Below are 22335 nucleotides of genomic sequence, written 5' to 3' on the forward strand. Positions count from 1 at the left end.
ACAATAGTCAAAATAAGGGATCTAATAATCACCATAAAGCATTATATTTTATACCAGTAAATTGTACAAGACAGAAAGAATCAGTCGATATCCTTCAGAGTCTGAGAATCTTCATTTCATTTTATTCTTCAAATCATCACAATGAAAACAGCCGACACGTGTTTCGTAAGTACTGAATGGGTACCATAACTTTCTCAAGGCAGTAACATAAGATAAAAGCGATCAATGTATATACAGCTCAAATATAAATACATATGAACATGTCTAAAAGACAAGAAAGAGGTAGTAATGAAACATTAGAACTGAAAGAAAAAAAGAAAAAAGTTTTTATGTGGTGAAGGAAGACAAAAAAGCACAAAAACCCAAGAGAAAAAGAACAAGAGTTCCTATAGGTCAAACACCCAAAAGTGAAAAAAGGTGTGTGATAGTCTCAAAAGTTATACAAGAGTCCCCTATTAGAGAAGGAAAAGTGAACGTGCCCAATATCTTAGAAGGTAATTAGTAAGAACACCTCGTGAAAGAAGTTGGCATGACGTTCAAACATAGTCTGGTGAGTCATCCTCATGTATAAAACTGACCTGGAGGTAGATAATAACTGAAGTGAAGAAGAGTTGACGAGAAAGTGATAAAAGTCGTCCTATTCCTGATAATATGTTAAAATAAAAGAAACTATGAGAAACAAAACAGCAAGAGTATATGACAGGCTGCTGTCTAGCCAAAGCAGTGAAAGAGTAAAATAACTGCCAAATTAATAAGATTATAAAGTCACAAATATGTGGGTACTGCAATAGGCATTAATAAATGGGTCCCATAATACATAATACCAGAAACCACTGTATTGTGAAGTGTCAGAAAGATATTAGTCTATATATTAATAAGGAGATATATAATATAGGCCTATTATATAGACCCATATTCCAAACAAATTAATAAATTAATATATAAAGTCTCACCAAAGAAGCTAAAAACGTATAGTCACAAATCTTCACAACAAAAGGTCCATGGCAGTGCCAAAAATAATGGCGTCAAATAATTGGTAACTGTAAACTAGACGTCCATAGGGTCCAGACGATTGCTATAAGTAAGCAAAGAGAATCAAGCGATATAGTAGTCAGTACATAGTCTCAATGCCATATAAAACCCAGGGGCACATCAATTAATAAAAATAATAAATCTTCAATGTGTATAACACTCACAGTGGATACACTCGAATCATGCCATCAAATCTAAGATTATGGCGTAAACTATCAAAGTCAAATGATGGTTTATTATCATTTGGGACCAACATCCATATAGCGTCATATGAGAGAATAGAGCCAAGACCTCGAGGGAGGGTCAGAACAGAGTACAAAGATGTCAATGCGTCCCATGCCAAATGGAGGATAAAGTACTCTTTTTTTAAAATATGCAAGCCGAATAGCCATTGGAACACGAGTTCTAACCCACAGACCCCTTGTATAGCCCAAAAGGTCAAATGGTCGGTAAACCGCCACAAAATGAACAAAAGGTGTACTGAGCATATGGCAAGGAACAAATGGGTAAACCCTACCTATCAGTATGTACAAAAAAGTCCACTGCGGAGCAGAGTGGCGGAATATATATGCCGCTCGAATCATAGTATTTCAGGGCTCCGTTAAAGTTCCAGGTAGTCGCGTCCAACACCAGGAAACTACAGAGAATATAAAACTTAGTAAATACACAATGTTGTGATTAGAGGTCTATGAATCCTAGGTGATAATCAAACCTCGTGGAGATTATGGAGCTTACCTCTCGTAAAAGAAACAGTGTCCCACACGGAGAATGCAAAGGACGTTCCAAACGCGAACGCCGGTTTAAATGGAAGCAGAGTTCTATGAAACATGCATCACGTGATACCGAAGTGTCACGTGAAGGGAAGGACATCAAACGGCGTGTCAAGTCTCAGTAACAAAAACTACAAGAAGAATAAAATGCCTGATGTATTAAATAACGAACAGAATAGCTAAACAAAAGCGTAGAGAACTGGGATTGCCAGACTGTCTCATAAATCAAAAGTGTAATGAAAAGGTTATAATTGATTCAGAATCAGATTTATAAAGCGCAAGCATAATTAAAAGAAAATAGGAAGAAGAGTATTAGTAGACCCCTTTACAAAGCCAGGTTGAATAAGAAATATATTAGTGAAGTAAACGAAGAAACATGTAATCACATAAACAATAAGGCCTAGATGTATCAAGCCTTTTGCGATTCCTTAAGGCCGAAATTCTGCGAATTTCGGCCTTAAGGAATCGCAAACGGACATTTTGCATTTTTTGAGATGTATGTGTGATTAGCAAAATAAGGAATCGCAATAAATTGCGATTCCTTATTTTGCATCAGCATTTAAGGAATCGCAAATGTGCGATTCCTTAAATGCCATGTATGAAGCTTTTTTTTTTAGCGAATTTAGGTTAAGGACTCGCAAATTAACATGAACTTCAGGTTCATGTTAATTTGCGAAATCCTTTAAAACAACAAAATAACACTATTTTGAAGGTGGCATGTGGCACACATACATGCCCATAGGGCATGTATGTGTGCCATATGCACACACATGTAAGTTTCAGGGGTGCAGCAGGGTGTCCATAAGACACCCCTGCACCCTTGAAATAATTCTCAAATTGCGAATAGCAAAATGCGAATTCGCAATTTGAGAATTACTGCACATTCATTCCTATGGGCCTCCTGGCCCATAGAAATGAATGGGAAAATTATTCCTTAATTGCGATTAGCAATTTGCTAATCGCAATTAAGGAATGTTAAGGAATCGCTAAAAAATAGAGAATTCCTACATACATACCATTTTGCACTTCTCTAATAGCGATTCCTTACCAATCGCTATTAGAGAAGTGCAAAACGATTTCTTGATACATCTACCCCCAAATCTTTTCGTTATAACAAATATGATAAAAAGGTATTAAATCATTATGTTGATGGAGATGTCAAAAATCGATAAAAATAGATCAGTCTCAATATAGAAAGTATCATTTAGAACAATAAATCATTTCACATATAAGGGAGTATTGGCAGTTACAAATCATATGCAAGAATCCTAGGGCTATTACACCACGGGAGGCTTGATATAGAAGATGTAGACCTTGTCAGTTATATCTTGGAAATACATCATTTTTTTGTATACATGTTTAGACAATTGCGATCAAAAAACATACAGATTACATCGATAGTAGATTCAGATAAGAAGTAGGGCAGTCGGATTGGTGGCATATATAATTCTATGTACCTAATTTAAATCATATCTAACAGAAGTTGCATCATTGTTTGAAGACAAAACGTGATTTGTTGTTAACAAAAGGTTACATAGTTGTTATATAGTTGTCCAACAGATAAATGCATTTACCTATCAATGTTAATTGTTGGCAGTGATTGATGTAATTATTATATCTTCATCATAGAAACACATGCATTTCCCTAACAGAATTTAATCCATGATCCACTGTTCTCAATTTAATCAACCATTTGGCTTCTAGTTTCCTTAGAGCCAGTGTTTTGTCTCCTCCTCGAGGATCATTCTTCAGGGTGGTGATGCCATGGAATTTAATGTCTAATGTTTCGTTTGTTATATGAGCTATATTGTAGTGCTCAACCAAAGGATAACTAGAGTCATTGTTTCTGATAGCTCGCACATGCTCCTGAATGCGCTCCTTGAGCGGTCTGATAGTGCTGCCTACGTATATAAGGTTGCACTGACAAATAATACAATAAACAACACATTTGGGGTTACAGTTGATGAATTCATGTATCTGGTGTGTCTTCGGTGTATTGTAACAAAAACTGGTAGTTTTCTTACAAGCAAATTGGCACACATTACACATAGAGCATTTATAGAACCCTTTAGGTTTCGATGGTAGCCAGCAAGCAACACTACTACTGATGTGATGATTAATTGTTGAAGGGCTCAGTATGTTACGTAATGTATGCCCTCTTCTGTATGTAATTGTTGGTTTACTTTTGACAATGGAGTTGAGATCATAATCTAATTGCAAAAAATGCCAATGTTTGCGTAAAATACAAAACAACTCATTAATATGAGAGTTGTATTGAGTAACAAAGGCCACTCTAGGATTTTTTGATCTGTCCTTCTTTCTTTTGTTAGTTTTAAGAAGGTCACAGCGTTTACTTTTGTGAATACGAGTGCAAGCCTCCTTGAGTGTTCCAACCCTATAGCCCCTGGTTTGAAAACGTGAAATAAGGCAACTCAATTCTTTCTCAAAATCTGATTCAGTACTGCAATTTCTTCTAAGACGGGTCATGGGAGAAGCCTGAATGCTCTGTGCCAAGCTACCAGAGGGTGAGCACAGGCTATATTTTAGTTTCTACTTAGCTTATCCTGACTAGAGTGGAGGTTCCTGTCTGGCATGGGTGTTTACCTCACCCAACCAGGAACCCAGGTCTAACACCTTCTCATAGTCGAAGAGGTTGACATAGATGGGGGAGTTACATTCCTTCGATTGCTCAATGATGATGCACAGTGTTGCAATCAGGTCTGTGCATAATCTATCTTTGCAGAATCGTTTGCAAAGGTCTGACCTGGGGAATATTTTTGACTGTTTAGGGTACTTTTTAGCTATAGTAATTTTGGAAGTACAGTGAATATATTCCTCCTTAACAACTCCATACTACTCCCAAACCCCCTCCCACTTAGTAGTACGTTTTCCCAATTTTTCCGCCACTGCTCCTTGTCCCTCTTAAATTTACTACTAAAACGTAGAGGTACATGTGCAGCAATCGCTGCAGTCGGGCAGAGATCTCAATGTCAAACATTAGGAGAGGCAAAGGTGGAGACACATAGATTAGTGAGTAGCATTTTATGGAATGTGAGTGATACTGTTGTACTAATACTAAATGTACTACAAAAAACTGTTTGTGATCAGGTACCTTTATGTTTATTGTCCTCTTGTTCATAGGATTTCATTTGAGGTGGGAGTGGTTTACAATAACATGCAGATAGTCCATCCATCTCTCTCATAGACCAATTGCCTTCTTTCCCTCCTCGTCATACACAATTTGAGAAATGAACACTAGTTGCAGGGCGCTTAAGTGTCTTGATATTTGTGCAGAACTATTATAAAGCCTTCTTGTTTATATACATCTCACTTTGCGGATTTTATTCTCTGCAGGTACCCCATTCATGTTTGTGATCCCATGGGTTCTCATCAGATACTTAAAAGAAAACACCAAGTGAGTATGTCTTAAGATTCAAATTTTGGCACATTTAATTTGTTTCAAATGTCACTTGAAGCAAAATGCTTCAAAGTACTCCTCTCTTCAAACATTTCCCAACAGTAGTCCTATACCGTCTATGATTATTTACAAAGATGTGGTTGGAAAAATATTACTAGAAGTCAGTACGAAAGAGAAGCGTTAGCCCAACCCCTCTACACACTGTAACCACTTTAAGTATTTTCCCTCTGCTTGTGATGCCCTGTCAGTCACTGTGATCTTCTCAAAGAATGTAATTATGACATGGGATGTTCCCTATCTCCAAGCCAATTTGCATGAGTGAAGTCTTTTTGATCTCAGTGGTGTTGGAGATGAAGCTGAGCTATAGACAACCAGTGGTGTAATGTAAAATGATGCCCCTCCATAGAATGTGAGGAGGGGACCCTAAGTTTTGCATTGCACTGATATTCATTGGCCTTGGGGTGGAACGGGCCCCCCCCGAAGGTTGGGGGAGCTCTCAAGAATCAGGGCCCACTTAGGCTGCACCTTCATCTATAACTACTATGTAAACATGAAATTTCAGAATAAAGGAACACAGAGCCCCATTTATGGCAATTTGCCTAGGGCAGTGCATCAAGTCAGCTTGCTGCACTGCCTATGCTAAAGTGAAAGGGCAGGAAGGCACTGTATTTAAGCAATACAGTGCATTCATGTCCTTTCTGTCAGTGCTGGTTCAGTTTTGGCAGCCTAGTGCCAACGTAGGCACCCTTGCATTATTTTTGCAAGGGTGTCTCTGTAGCAGGCAGCATTGTTCTCCTTGTTACGCATCACCTCAGGAGGTGTACGAATTTAACGGTTCCCCAATTTGTGTTGCCTCACCTTGCTGATGATTTATGGGGCCACTCAAAGCCACGCAGGGTGGCTTTGCGTGTCTTCATAAATCTTTATGCTAGCCCTACGTGAAGCATGTACCACTTTACATGGTGCAAAAGTGAATCAGGGCTCTCATAATTAAGCCCTGTAATGAACATGATAAAGGCCAGCCCATTCCTGGTACTTACAAGGGTCCATCAGCCCAACTTTAAAACATTTATGACAAGAATATCGTACAAGCACATAGGCCCTCACTTATCGGATTTGATGTAGGGCAACATAGCAAATCAACTTGCTCAAGGGAACAGTCCAGCCCGAACAGCCAAGCCAGGTCCTCCCTGGACTAGAAACAAGCATTGTGAGTTATGGCGTGAAAGTGCTCCATATCACCAATTTTGGCTGTTTATGTAAATCTGCCATATTACAATCGAGTGAGTCTTACAAGTGTCCAGAACACATGTCTCCGACAGAGCGGCATACCCACAACTGCCTATGGGTCCAATCCTCACAGCTCCTCCTCTTTTTAAGCTGTGGTCTAAAGCGTTATATTTGTCTTATCATGTTGAGGGGTAGGCGGCATTATTTGAATAGTTCCACATCCCCTATCTCAATGAATGAATCAATCAAGAGCATTTGTAAAGCGCGCTACTCACCCGCTAGGGTCTCAAGGCGCTGGGTGGGGGGGCTGCTACTGCTCGAAAAGCAAGGTATTGAGTTGGGTGAGTCGTAGGTGGGTGGGGAGGGTGTTCCAGGTCTTGGCCGCCAGGTAGGTGAAGGATCTTCCTCCGGTGGTGGTTCTGCGGATCCATGGGACGGTGGCGAGGGCGAGGCTGGCGGAGCGGAGCTGGCGGGTTGGCGTGTAGAACGTGAGGCGGTTGTTGAGGTATTCGGGGCCCAAGTCGAGGAGAGCCTTGTGTGAGGAGTCTGAATGTGATCCTTTTGCTGACAGGGAGCCAGTGCAGGTCCCTCAGGTGGGCGGAGATGTGGCTGTGTCTGGTGATGTCCAAGACGAGTCGTGCTGAGACACTCTGGATGCGCTGGAGTCTTTTCTGTAGTTTGGCGGTGGTCCCAGCGTAGAGGGCGTTCCCGTAGTCCAAACGGCTGGTGACGTGGGCCTAGATGACCGTTTTCCTGGTTCCAGTGGGGATCTAGCGGAAGATCTTATGGAGCATGCGGAGAGTGTTGAAGCAGGAGGAGGTAACAGCATTAACTTGCTTGGCCATCATGAGGGAGGAGTCAAGGATGAAGCCCAGGTTGCGTGCGAGGTCCGTGGGCTTGGGTGGGGGGCACAGAGCAGGGGGCCACCAGGAGTCCTCCCAGGCACAGATGGATGGGCCGAGGATGAGGACGTCCGTCTTGTCTGAGTTCAGTTTCAGGCGGCTGAGCTTCATCCAGTCTGCGATGTCTTTCATTCCATCCTGGAAGCTGGCTCTGGCGGAGGTGGGGTCGTTGGTGAGGGAGAAGATCAGTTGGGTATCGTCGGCGTAGGAGATGATGTTGAGGTTGTGCTTGCGTGCGATGGCTGCGAGGGGGCTCATGTAGACGTTGGAGAGGGTGGGGCTGAGCGAGGAGCCTTGAGGTACGCCACAGATGATCTTGGTGGCTTCTGCGAGGAAGGGCGGGAGACGGACTCTTTAGGTTCTGTCGGAGAGGAAGGAGGTGATCCATTCCAGGGCCTTTCCTTGGATCCCGGCGTGGCGGAGGCGGGTTGTCAGGGTGCAGTGGAAGACCATGTCGAACGCAGCCAAAAGGTCGAGCAGGATGAGGGCGGCGGTTTCTCTGTTGTCCAGCAGGGTCTGGATGTCATCGGTGGCCGCGATGAGGGCGGTCTCGTTGCTGTGGTTTGCTCGGAATCTGGACTGCGATGGGTCGAGGGAGCCGTTCGCCTCCAGGAAGACTGTCAGCTGTTTGTTGACGGTTTTCTCAATGACTTTCGCAGGGAAGGGGAGGAGCGAGATCGGGCGGAAATTCTTGAGGTCTGAGGGGTCTGCTGCGGGTTTCTTCAGGAGGGTGCTGATCTCTGCGTGCTTCCAGCTCTCCGGGAAGGTGGCGGATATGAAGGAGTTGTTGATGATGTCCCGAAGTTTGGGTGCGATGATGGAGTCGGCTTTGTTGGAGATGTGGTGTGTGCAGGGATTGGCTGGGGAGCCTGAGTGGATGGTGTTCATCGTCTCGGTGGTATCTTCCGTGCTGACCTAAGTCCAGGCGCACATGGTGGTGGTGGGGGGGTGTAGGTTCGGTGGTGGAGTACGTATTCTGAGCGCTGAAGCTGTCGTGTATGTCGACGATCTTATGGTGAAAAAAGGTGGCCAGAGAGTTGCAGAGGTCTTGAGAAGGCATGATGTTGTTGTTGCTGGCGTTGGGGTTGGAGAGCTGTTGTGGGTATTGTTGTCCAGTCGTTCTCTGAAGGATGGCCTTTTGATGGTGCCGATCAGCTGGTGGTGTTTGCGGGTGGCGTTCTTGAGGGCTGTCATGTTATCCGTTGTCTGGTTGTGGCACCAGGCTTTCTCGAGATCATGGCAGGATTTCTTGGAGTTTTTGAGATTGTTGGTGAACCACGCGGCTTTCTTGCTGTTGAGGTTGCTGGGAGGGTTTTTCAGTGGAGCAAGGGTGTCGGCGCAGTCGGTGATCCACTGTGTGAGGTTGCGGTCTCCTTCGTTGGGGTCCATGGTGTTGGTGGAAGGGTTTAGGCGCAAGGAGGGGGTGAGTTGGTTGGTGGTGATCTTGCTCCAGCATCTTCGGGGGTTTTGTTGAGGTCGGTGGTGGGTCGTTGTTTTCCTGAAGTTGAAGTGTACGCAGCTGTGGTCGGTCCAGTGGAGCTCGGTGGAGTGGCTGAAGCAGATGTGGTTGCTGGAGGAGAAGACATGGTCGAGCGTGTGGCTGGCGTAATGGGTGGGGGTGTTGACCAGTTGCTTGAATCCGTGGTTGGCGAGGTTGTCTAGTAGGGCGCTGGTGTTGTTGTCCTGGTCGTTCTCCAGGTGGAAATTGAGGTCTCCTAGGAGGATGTAGTTGGGGGAGGCTAGGCTAGGGTTGGCTGATGAAGTCTGCGATGGCCTCGCTGAAGTGTGAGCGTGGTCCCGGAGGTCTGTAGATGAGGGTTCCTCTTAGGGTGGTCTTGGGGTCGGTGTGAATCTGGAAGTGCAGGTGCTCTGCGGTGGCGAGGGTGTCGTCGGTGTTGGTTGTGATGCGGATAGTGTTTCTGTGGGCGATGGCGATGACTCCTCCGGTCTGGTTGACGCGGTCCCTCCGGTTGATCTTGTAGCCGTCCGGGATGGCAATGGCAATGTCGCGGGCTGAGGAGGCGTTCATCCAGGTTTCCGCGAAGAAGGCGGCGTCTGGTGCCGTTTGTCCAGGAGGTCCCATAGTTTGACGGCGTGCCTGTGGATGGAGCGGGTTTTGAGCAGGATGCACTTGAGGTGGTTGTTGTTGGCGGCTGTTTTGGCTGGCCTGGTGCAGGACCGAGTGCAGGTGAAGTAGCAGGCGTGGCAGGTGAAGGCTGCGTGGGTACGATTTTGGGTGGCTTGGTAGCAGGCTGGATGTCGGTCGGTGTTGAGTGCGTGGAGGGTGGCGGCGTCATAGCTCAGTCGGGTTGGCTGGCTCTGGCGGGGTCAAGGGGTTCTGGTGCTGGGCGCAGTCCAGGCGCGGTCGGGCGTAGATGGGCTTAACTTTGGCACGCAATCGGTGCGCCCGCTGCGCGTGCCTGCTGCGCGTACGCTCGGTCCCCGCCATTTATGGCGAAGTGGGAGGGAGGAGCAGCTGGGTAGGCGGGAGCGGGGCGGTGAATGGGGAGCGGGAGACAAGAGAAGGGGGCGGGGCCGCAGGAGAGCAGTGGCGGGGAGCAGAGGGGGGTTGGAAAGAGCGTGAAAGCAGAGCAGGGGAGAGCGAGGGCAAGCCTGGAGAGCGAGGGCAGGCCTCGGCAAGACTGGGGAGCGAGGGCAAGCCTGGAGAGCAGGGGCCCTAAGGAGAGGCGGCAGCAAGAGGGCCAAGCTGGCAGCGGCAGCAGAATCTGGGCACACGGGCCGTGCAGTAATAGAGTGACTGGGTCAAGGGTCACAGCTCACGGCCGCACGGTCCCCGCCATTTATGGCCAAGTGGGAGGGAGGAGCAGCTGGGAGGCTGGAGCGGGCTGCGAATGGGGAGCAGGAGACAGGAGAAGGGGGCGGGCTGCAGGAGAGCAGCGGTGGGGAGCAGAGGGGGGGTTGGAAAGAGCGGGAAAGCGGAGCGGGGGAGAGCGAGGGCAAGCCTGGGCAAGCCTGGAGAGCGAGGGCAAGCCTGGGCAAGCCTGGGGAGCGAGGGCAAGCCTGGAGAGCAGGGGCCCTAAGGAGAGGTGGCAGCAAGAGGGCCAAGCAGGCAGCTGCAGCAGAAACCGGTAGTAGAGTGACCGGGTCAAGGGTCACTATCTCAGGTAGTGTCTGTCATCTTGGTAGACAATGGAATTACTCAAATGCTGTTCCATGTTCTGCCTTTGATCCCCATCGTTAGCGGTAGTACATGGAGACCGTCATCGACTTCCAGCTTCCTCCCTCCTTTTAATGAACTGAAATAATTATTTTGGATTAGTTAAGAAGTGTGGTTTTCCTTCTGACATTACTCGTAGCTATGCAGGATATAGCATACTATATTTATTTGGAGTTCACTGAGTTTCCTTTTAGATGGAACAAAGAGTCGTCAAGTCTCTTGCACCTGCTGTGTGAAATCGAGGTAGAGTGATAACTCGGAGCCGCCACGATGCAAGGTCTTCAGTTCTCTGGCTTTATGTTATGCAGTGTCCCAATCCCTGTAATTCAAAAGCCTCACAATTATGGGGCGGGGATTAGCTTCCGGGACCAGTCTTGGTGCAGTGAAGCAGTGAGCGCGCTCCACCATGAAGATATCCGAGAATGTGTCTCTGTCTATCAGATCAATTAGGAGGTGCTCAGCATAGCATTCCATAATGTCTATGTTGGTTGTTTCAGCAATACCTATAATTCTTATATTATTCCTCCTTGTTTGAACCTCCAAATCTTCCGCTTTTGTTTGCAATGTGAGGAGCAATGTGCCCATCCGCTTAGGTGCTGTCTACTCCACTGATACCAAAATTCTATGAGAGGAACCCCTTTGAGAAATCAAAGGATAGGTGTACTCAAACAGATACAAGAAGAGTTTATCCTTTAGCTCACACTACTAATCCTACAAACTTTTCAATCAAACCATTGCACTTATTCGCTCTCATCCATATGTATATCTTAAAATTTGGCCAAAACAATAAATCTATAGTACACTGAAAGTAGAAATTAGAACAAAGTTTATTAAAAATGATTTCTACCAACCTAAAGTTGTGTATATTACCAATAATTCATATGTTGAAAACAATTCATATATTAAAACCACCAACTATCTTGGTACTCTAATAGTACGCTAATACAACAATTTTCAAAACAAATTCCATCAAATTCTCAAAGCAGCAAGAGAGACATAATCAGACAGTATTATTTGTCATTCCAGTTATCACATGTTTAGCAAGAGACCCAAAGAAGCCAACTGGCACCTTGTGTTACAATTCCTGTTGGTTGTCGACTGAGCCAGTCAGCATTCACAGATTGTGCAGAAGAAAGTGCATTGAAGCGTTTCGATGGTATGCATTGATCTTAAACCATCTTTTTCAAAACTAAAATGTTTTGCTCTCTTTTACAGTTCAATTTAATTTGAAATTTCCAAATAAACACCTGTTTTAAAATAAATATATTGCAGTCAGTGTACATAAAAAGCAAATTCATACAAACATTATACATCATTATTCTAATTCATACTTAAAATATACCATGGTTTAGCGCCAGGGCCCCAGAAACTCACTCACCCACATTTCTCTCAATCTCTCTTCCAGCAACAATATATACCGTGGGACCCCCTGTGCAGGCAAAATCGGCAAAATCCACGCAGGGTGCCCAGATCTCCTGCACTGTCCTGGGGTGCCCACATAAGTGGCCCGGGAGGGGGGCAGCAAACAATGTTTTTTTTTTTAAAGAAAAAAAAAGGAAAAGGCCAAGCCCTGGTGGATGGGGTCTCCGGGGCGAATTAAGGCCTCGGAAGGGGGGCCAAGCGGCCCCTTCCACTTTTTAAACATTTTGAAAAGAAAATTAAGGGGCAGTTCCTGGGGGATGGGGTCCAAAGGGCCAAAAAAAATAGAAAAAAAGGGGAGCTACACCAGCCCCCATTCTTAAAAAAAATGATTTAAAAAAAGACCGGCATCGCACCGGAGGCCACGCCCCCTCCTTCCATCACTCTGCAAACGCGCCCCCTGGCGCGTTTGCAGATTGGAACAAACTCCCCTTGAATACAGGGGGTCCCTGGGGGCAAACTAGCCCGCTAGGAACCTTCAGGATGCGCCAGGGGGCTGCGTTTCAGAGAGGTGTTCTGAGGCCACACCTCTTTTTATACTTCTCTGCAACACAGCTCTGTGGCACTTAATGGAGGTAGCTGGTGGGCTAGTTGCACCCCTGGGACCCTCAGGATTCAAGGTAATCCCCCAAACTAAAACCTGCCACGGGGCGCGTTTGCACAGTGGTGAAGGGAGGGGATGGGGCCTGAGGTGATATGTGTGCAAACACGCCCTGTGGCACGTTTTAAGTTCAGGAATTTATTCTGCTTCAATCCTGAGGGTCCCTAGGGGCCAACTAGCCTAAAATCAGCCGAACTACAAATTCCGATATACTCATCTGTTATCAGGAGAGACCGCAGTGCTGCATCTTTGAGCCCAGCACTGATCCTGAAAAGTAATTCTAACCGTACTTACCAGTAACTTGATTTTCCTTCCATACAATATCATTGCCTGCTTTTTGCTGAAAAAGTTTCTTAAGTGTTGATTTTTGAAACTTACAAATATTCTCAAAAAATCGTGCCAACGATAAAAACGTAATTACTTGCCTGTTTTCGATAGAGGTCCCAGTGCTAAACCTAGGAGTCCAGCACTGGATTACAAAAGTAACGTGAACATACTTTACCTGTTAATTGAATTTCCTTCCATAGGATAACATTGGTAATAACAACTGGAGAAAAAAAATTAAGAAAATAATATAACTATGTTAAAATTACAATATTTAAAAAAAAATCAGGTTCAATATTTTAAAAACATTTTTCTATTTAAAATAAAAATATATAATGTAATTAAAAAAATAAAATATGTGCAAATAAACAGTTAAAAAACTGTAGAAAATTAGTATAAAAATACATATAACTATTATTACATTTAAAAATTCACTGAAAAAACAATAGGTTTCAGACATGTTATAGTTAGGAATGAGCATTTAAAAAACTTTAGAAATTCACTGAAAAAAACATAGGTTTCAGGGCTATTATAGTTAGCTGGACATTTCACTCGTACAAAACCATTGAAATTCCTCCATTATAGTTAGTTCTGCTAACTATAACTCACGCGCCCGCAATCCACTATTGATGATGTCACATATTACATCATTCATGACATGGTCAGAGACATCACTGATGACATCACTGATGACATCTCAAATGACATCACTGATGACATCATCCATGTGACAATCAGATTCACCTCATCATACAGTAGTATTACCTTTCATCACTCATTGCAAAATACAGAATACCATATTTGAATCCATTAACACACCAATACAAGTTTCTAAAAACCAACTCAGTGATTCCTAGATCTACACACACACATCTAATCACTTACCTATAGATTCACTCATACATGCTGTCAATGATCAATAGAACACTATCAAATATACTTATACACCTACATCGACATTACACACCAGCACACATCCTATTCACTTATGCAGTCATCCTACTCACTTATACCTTTACTCAGCTACACACTTATACAAACACCACTTCATTTATTCATATAGATAGTAACTCATACTTGGTGTGTTATAAAATCACTATTACAAGTATACAGTTATCCATACAGTCACTCATACAATCACTGAGTCTTATGTATACTTATTTATATACAACAACTATCGCATAAACTGCCTTGTATTTTTCTAGTTTGTTGGACATGTACCATTGAGAGATATATTTGCTCATCACCACACCCATAAAGATATTCACTCACCCAAACAACTGTTATATCATGCAGTCTTAACTTCATATACCTACTGAATCAACTATTCACACATCTTTGGGCAGTCACACACACCCCACTGAACCACACACACATTCACTCTCCCATTCAAATACTCAGTTAACTAATCAATAACTAATATAGACTTTCACATAGCTAGTAACCAACTGGTACAGCAGTTTACACAACAACTGACAAAGTGATACAAATGTTCACACAGTTTAGTCACTATCAATTTATTGTGTGAGACACTATAAATTAGTCAAGTAAACAGCCAATCACACTGCTACTAAATCCTCCATCTAGATATTTATATTTATATATCCACTCATTCTTCAATGCACATTGCTATATATATAATACATTTTTAAAAACCAAACAAAACCACATTCACTGGATGATGTCATCAGTGATGTCATCAGTGATGTCACTGACCATGTCATGAATGATGTAATATGTGACATCATCAGCAGTGGATTGCGGGTATGCGAAATATAGTTAATACAACTAACTATATAGGAGCAATTTCAATGGTTTTTTTAAATGCTAATTCCTAGCTATATAAGGCCTGAAACCTATGGTTTTTTAAGTGAATTTGCAAGGTTTTTAAAATGCTAATTCCTAACTACATAACGCCTGAAACCTATGTTTTTTTAAGTGAATTTGCAAGGTTTTTTAAATGCTAATTCCTAACTATTTAAGGCCTGAAACCTATGGTTTTTTAAGTGAATTTGCAAGGTTTTTTAAATTCTAATTCCTAACTATGTAAGGCTTGAAACCTATGTTTTTTTCAGTGAATTTGCAAGGTTTTTTAAATGCTAATTCCTAACTATATCAGGCGTGAAACCTATATTTTTTTTTTATAAATTTCAAAGGTTTTGTAAATGCTAATTCTATTAGCGAATAACGTTTATATATGTTATTATCCTTCTGGGACCACCTGCACAGCCATCTTGTTTCTCAGGAGAAGTGAGGCACAAGAGAGCACAAAACAAGAGTGGAAAATGCGAAAGGGGGGCAGGGTTGAGACCCCCTGACCCCCTAGCCCTTCTCAGGGGGTCCCAGAAGGACCACCAAGTGCAAACATTTTTTTTTTAAATCGCGGGGTACGCGCACGGTACGGTGCGCGTACCCCGCAATTTTTTTGATTTCTTTTGTTTTTGCCCTCAGGGGCCCTTTTGGGACCCCCTGAGGAGGGCTAGAGGGTTAAGGGGTCTCTACCCTGCCCCCTTTTCATGTTTTTCACTCTTGTTTTGGGCTCTCTTGTGCCTCAGTTCTCCTGAAAAACAAGATGGTGGCCAACACTTCCTGGTTTGGACAGTTTGGAATGTTGACAGTCGACTGCCAGCCAATCAGAAACTCGCTTGCGCATGTAAGGGTACGCGCACGTACGCGTACGGTACGCGTACGTGCACATACGGTGAGCGCATATTGATATACAATTTGCTCAAATTCAATTTTCTCAACAACTACTGTATTGATTTTCACCAAATATAGAAAAGGCACTACTGCATACCTGTCTCTACCATTTTGCCAAGTTTGGTGTAATTCCGTTCAGCCGTTTGGGCTGTAGATGCTCAAGGGTTACTACGCGCTCTACAAAAACCTTAAATAAATAAATAAAGGTCCCTATGGAAATTAGCATGGGGAAAACACGTTTTGGGACCCACCCTTTTGGCCCCCGCTTGATAAATCTCCCCAAAACTTTCAGGGAAGGAGCGGAGCGGAGCTGGACAAAATTCTGGAAAATTACACACAGATTCCTCAATCGGCGCCAAAGTTATTCCCAATAGAATGTTGAACACATATAGATATATAATTTGCTCAAATTCAATTTCTCAACAACTACTGGAGGGATTTTCACCAAATATAGAAAAGGCACTACTGCATACCTGTCCCTACCATTTTGCCAAGTTTGGTGTAATTCTGTTCAGCCGTTCGGGCTGTAGCCGTGTCTAAAGGTCCCATAGAAAATGCCATTTGAAAAAATACGTTATGATGTGGCTCATTAATTTGAATGTTAGACCTTACTACAAAAATTAAGGTATTGTTTCTCTGTTAAACTTTGTTCAGAGAAAATGTGTTTTCAAGTCCTGTTTCGATGTTTTCTCATTCCGACACTTTATTAACTACTGAAACTGTCGACAAACTAACGTGATCAAGGCTGTCTGCAGCCGAAACATGTTGTTAGTTTAATAAACACCCTTGGAGCAGCAGCGGAGTTGTGTGTGTTTTTGCGGACTGAGAGCACTTTCAGCTTGGAACTTTGTAATATATATATATATATATATATATATATATATATATATATATATATTACCTACTGGCGGTCGCCAGTAGGTAGTTATAGTTAGGATCTACTTTTTATAGGAAATCCGCAACATTCTATTGGGAATAACTTTGGCGCCGGTGGACGAATCTTTGCGAATTTCTCCAAGAAAATGGCCCGCTCCGCTCCTTCCCTGAAAGTTTGGGTGGGATTCGTCAAGTGGGGGCCGAGATAAAAGGGGGGTCCCAAAACGTGTTTTCCCTATGTTAATTTCCATAGGGCGGTCGGTTTCACTTTTAGCCCGAACGGCTGAATGGATTTCCACCAAACTTGGCAAAATTGTAGGGACTTGTAGCCCGATGTGCCTTTGCTATGTCTCAAGATATGTGGTCCAGTGGATTTTGAGTAATTTAGGTTCAAAAAAATATATATATCTATGGCAGCGCCCCGGTACGCGCATCGGGGCGCGTACCGGGCGCGCCACGTGACTTGCGTGTGAAAAGCTGATTGGCTCTCGGGTGTCTGTAAACATTCGAAACAGTCCGGCGCGGCCGCCATCTTGTGTCTCGGTAAAATCGAGACACAAGAGGTGGCAAAAACAAAGGGGGGAATTAACCATAAGGGGGCAGGGTAGACCCCCCGACCCCTTAAGTTTGATGTGGGGGCCATAAAAGGGCCCCACGGGGTAAAAAAAATTAATTATTTTTTTTGATTTTCGCGGGGGGAGCGCCCGGTACGCGCACCGGGGAGCGCACCCGGGAGCGTACCATGGGGAAAAAAGAATGACAGACTTTTCAAAAACTGTATGTTTATTAATTGTTCTTTTTGTTGTTTCTTTATTATTCAGTACCAACATGTAGGTGCCAATGCAGAGTCTAAAATTTAATATACACCGTCTCCTCTGTAGATATCTTGCATGTTGTTACAGAAGTTATTGTGGTATATGGAATTCATACCATAGGCTGTCAGGAAAGCAGAAACAACATGGAGGCAGGAGATGATAAAGAGATGTTAAATACACATTGGAGATAATATAGTGGGAGAATGGAAGTAACTATGAGCAAAATTACTATGTAGCATAAAAAAGTTGCACAGTATATTTTAAGTCTCATTTTATATTATATCTATTTTGGTACTATTTCATAATTTACATATAAAAAAGAATAATGTCTCAAGCAATTTTTAATTTTTAAATAAAAATTTATTGCTGTGATTTTTCAAAATCTAAAAGAATTTCCAACATTAATTCATCAGGTATGTCCTCATTTGGATTCCATGATTCAATTTCTTCTACACAATTAATTAAGACTTGGTCCAGAGAGTGATCCAAAAAGTCTATTTCATCTTTGTCTTCCTTAGGATTGTTTTCCATATTAATTTCAAATGAAATATTAATTTTATTTTGTTCTCCTTCCATTTTCTTGCTGTAAATTGCATAAAAAATAAATATATCAGTAGAGATAGGGCACTTTTGGGTTTAAGATCAGACAGGTACTTGTGAGTTTTTAACAGTGAAGTTATCTTTGGGCAGTGTATGGATTCAGGCAGTAAGTAGAACTAATAAAAAGTGCCTGTGATGAAGCCTAAGTAAATTCATAATTATATCAGAGAAGCCTAACTCAATCCATAATTATAACAGTGAAGCCTATCTCAATCTCTAACTCTTACAGAGGGACAGTATATAACTATCTGAAAACGTTTTGTCAAATTAACTTAAAGTGCACAACATAGTTCCCCTTCAAAACATTAACCTACCTTTTTAAAAGCAGTTGAAGTTTTCTGTGAAAATTCTTTTGAAATGTCCCTCAGGTACTATTAGTCAAAATGGCTGTGTTTCCCTCTCATTTTTCATATATATTCATGTACATAACCAATCAAATGTCAGCACATAAAAGTAAAAAATGTAAGTAACATTTTAATTGGTTGTAAATTCTAACACTTTCATATGTGTTTTTGTCATGTAATTTACCTCAGGATATTTAGACAGAGCTACAGCCTAAATGCGTCAATGGAATTTAACCAAATTTGGGAAAATGGTAGGGACTGGTATGTACTAGGGCCTATTCTATATTTGGTGAAAGTCTGTTCAGTAGTTTTTATGTAATTTCATTTCCCACATTTTTTTGGGAGCGTTTCCCGGTGCGCGCCCCGGTACGCGCACAGGGAGCGCTACGGGAGTCCGCCATTTTGTGTTTCGGACGAATTGAGACACAAGATGGAGGACAAACAACGTTGGGAATGGGTAGAAGGGGGCACGGTAGACACTTCCTGACCCTCTAGGTTTTCTGAGGGGAGTTTAGGAGGGGCATATATGCCAAAATAAAAAAATTAAAAAATTAAATTTTCGCGGGGGGAGCACCCGGTACGCGCACCGGGGAGCGTACTGGGGAGCGTACCCTGGTGAAAAATAGTGAAAAAAGTTAGAAAAAGATAATCGTTTTGAGTGATCAGAGGTAGGGTAGCTCTGAAAAGAGCTTTTGGGTTCTGTGGCTGATTTAGGTACCTACAAGTAGGTTCCAATGCACAGTCTTAAATTCAGGAGGAATATTCTATTCCCCTCATCTGAGAAGTGCACACCATCTCCTCTGTAGATGTCTTGCAAGTTGTAACGCAAGTTATTATTGTATATTGAACCCATTCCACAGTCTCTCATGTAAGCAGAAACAGATGTATTCACATGTTTCCGTGTTTTCTTAAATTGTGGACAAAATTGGTTGGACCAGTTCCATTTCTGTCTTTGGCATATATTGGAATATACCAAGGCAGTTTGTGGAAAAAGTGTCATCAATTGATCAAAGGTGTCCTTTAAAAGCATTTCCAGACCAACCCCAGTCATAGTGCCCAAGTCATTTCCACCACAGTGCAGTATTAAGAGGTCAGGGTTTGGCAGATGCAAAAAGGTTATCACCAATGGTATCAATTGGTGACATCTCAATCCTCTCTGGCCAATCCACTTGATTTCCACATTTGATAAATCAAGGTTGTGATAATTTCTGCTAGCTGCATACCTTTGAGCCCAGTGGATGTAGCTATGTCCAATAATCCACACAGAATACATGCTGAGAGAAGGTTCTGGTGCAGTCAGATGAAGTGTGGGAATGAAATGGCAGTTGGAACAGTAGGAGTTTACAAAAAAATTATTGTGGAGTTTCCCTGCTCTTGAATCACAGGCAATGATTGGTGGATTCAGATGGTTGAAAACTGAAAGTTAGGGTGCATGGTTGTGTTGTGTGAAAGAAGCAATTTGAATGGTTAAGAAAAAGTCAATTAAAGCAATAATGCCATGGATAAGCTGGTGTTTTGAGAGCTCAAACATCCTTGCTGACTTATTTTGCAACATTGTTGAATAAACTTTTGAACCTGAGAGTTCAATTAGGAGGGAGTTACTATGGTAACAGGTAGAAAGGTCTCAGAGGGGGAAGGGTGTTGGTTTGAAAATAGTGAGGGAAGAGTTTTGATTGGTTGAAATGAGGCATATGTGTGTTGAATCAGAGCTTTTCTGTGCCAGTCTTGGTTTCAATGTATTGAATGAATACCTTTTGCTCTGCTAAAGAAAAATTGGTGTGTGTGTCTGACACTGTTCTCAATCTCCAAGAGCATTTGTAAAGGTAAGTAATGATTTATTTAATTTAGATAGAGACTTATTTGCTCTATGGAGAATATTTGGAAGTAGATTGTGAAGTTTCAGTAGTAAAATTGAATGCTTGTACATAGGACTTGTGCTGTGTTTGTAAAAAGTTATTTTAAAAACGATTTTGGGGTAAAAGAATGGCTTTTATTTTTTTGAAAAGCAATTAATAGTGTCTGCCTCTGTAAAGAAATTAATTTGAATGTTTTAGAATTAAGTTACCTGCGTTAACTCAAATTAGGAAGCAGATTGAGATTCTTTCTTGTTGGTTTGTGGTATGTTTTTTGGAAATGCTTGATATTAAAATATGCAAGATAGAGGAATTGTCTTTTGTGAAACAGTGAGGTTTCAGGAGTGAAATTCAATGCTTGTACATAGGACCTGCGCTGTGTTGGTAAAATGTTATTCCAAAAACTATTTTGGTGGCAAATCAATGATATTTACATTTGGGTCATATTTATGATTGGCTTGTGCCGCAGGTGTGTCACTTTTAACATAGGAAAAAAATGACGCACCTGTGGCGCAAGGCTTTCAAAAATAAGGCTCTGAGTTTCTTTGCTGTTGGTTTGTGGTATGTTTTTTGGAAATGCTTGATATTAAAATATGCAAGATAGAGGAATTGTCTTTTGTGAAACAGTGAGGTTTCAGGAGGGAAATCGAATGCTTGTACAAAGGACCTGCGCTGTGTTGGTAAAATGTTATTCCAAAAACGATTTTGGTGGCAAATCAATGGTATTTACATTTGGGTCATATTTATGATTGGCTTGTGCCGCAGGTGCGTCACTTTTAACATGGGAAAAAAATAACGCACCGGTGGCGCAAGGCTTTCAAAAATAAGGCCCTGAGTTTCTTTGCTGTTGGTTTGTGGTATGTTTTTTGGAAATGCTTGATATTAAAATATGCAAGATAGAGGAATTGTCTTTTGTGAAACAGTGAGGTTTCAGGAGTGAAATTGAATGCTTGTACATAGGACCTGCGCTGTGTTGGTAAAATGTTATTCAAAAAACGATTTTGGGGGCAAATCAATGGTATTTACATTTGGGCCTTATTTTGATTGCCTTGTGCCGCAGGTGCGTCACTTTTAACATGGGAAAAAAGTGATGCACCGGTGGCGCAAGGCCTTCATAAAAAAGGCCCTGAGTTTCTTTGCGTTGGTTTGTGTCTTGCTTTTTGATAATGCTTGCTATCAACATTTGCAAAATAGAGGATTTGTATATTGTGAAACAGTGAGGTTTCAGTAGTGAAATTGAATGCTTGTACATAGGACCTGCACTGTGTTGGTAAAATGTTATTCAAAAAACGATTTTGGGGGCAAATCAATGGTATTTACATTTGGGCCTTATTTTTGATTGCCTTGTTCCGCAGGTGCGTCACTTTTAACATGGGAAAAAAATGACGCACCAGTGGCGCAAGGCTTTCATAAATAAGACCCTGAGTTTCTTTGCTGTTGGTTTGTGTCTTGCTTTTTGATAATTGTTGCTATTAACATTTGCAAGATAGAGGATTTGTATTTTGTGAAACAGTGAGGTTTCAGTAGTGAAATTGAATGCTTGCACATAGGACCTGCGCTGTGTTGGTAAAATGTTATTCAAAAAATGATTTTGGGGGCAAATCAATGGTATTTACATTTGGGCCTTATTTTTGATTGCCTTGTGCCGCAGGTGCGTCACTTTTAACATGGGAAAAAAATGACGCACCAGTGGCGCAAGGCCTTCATAAATAAGGCCCTGAGTTTCTTTGCTGTTGGTTTGTGTCTTTCTTTTTGATAATGCTTGCTATCAACATTTGCAAGATAGAGGATTTGTATTTTGTGAAACACTGAGGTTTCACTAGTGAAATTGAATGCTTGTACATAGGACCTGCGCTGTGTTGGTAAAATGTTATTCAAAAAACGATTTTGGGGGCAAATCAATGGTACTGTCTAATCCTTGTCAATAATGGAAAACCAATTCATGTGCTCAAAATATTTTTTTAGAATAACATTTAAAAAACAGAGATAAGGTTATATGTATAAGTATTATAGTGTTTATATTGTTTACTTATTGTCATTGCTTTGTTGTTTGATAATAGTGGTCTATAATGTGTTTTACCACAGATTTAAATCAACATTTCAATATTAAGGCAAAATGCCCACAAGCCAGAGGAAAAGGAAAGATGCTATGCGAAAAAACACAAAAAGAGCAACGCAATTAAAACAGTGTCCTACAACAAATGCTACAAAAAATGCGAAAAAAGCTTCTGGTAAGACAACAAAGTCCTTTCTTCGGAATATTTATAGATAAG

The 22335-nt window shown here is 42.1% G+C and overlaps 1 protein-coding gene across 1 annotated transcript in view; it reads left to right on the plus strand.

Annotated features, from left to right (window-relative positions):
• The window catches only part of LOC147692327 (gastric inhibitory polypeptide receptor-like), a 1656621-nt gene that overhangs the window by 1232669 nt on the left and 401617 nt on the right, over nt 1-22335 (plus strand). The window contains exon 8 of the mRNA XM_086939521.1: nt 5157-5217. Coding sequence (XP_086795647.1) covers nt 5157-5217 — 61 coding nt within the window. The remainder of the gene's footprint in view (nt 1-5156; nt 5218-22335) is intronic.

This window comes from Lissotriton vulgaris, chromosome 9, assembly GCF_964263255.1.
Source record: "Lissotriton vulgaris chromosome 9, aLisVul1.2, whole genome shotgun sequence".
Classification (NCBI taxonomy): domain Eukaryota; kingdom Metazoa; phylum Chordata; class Amphibia; order Caudata; family Salamandridae; genus Lissotriton; species Lissotriton vulgaris.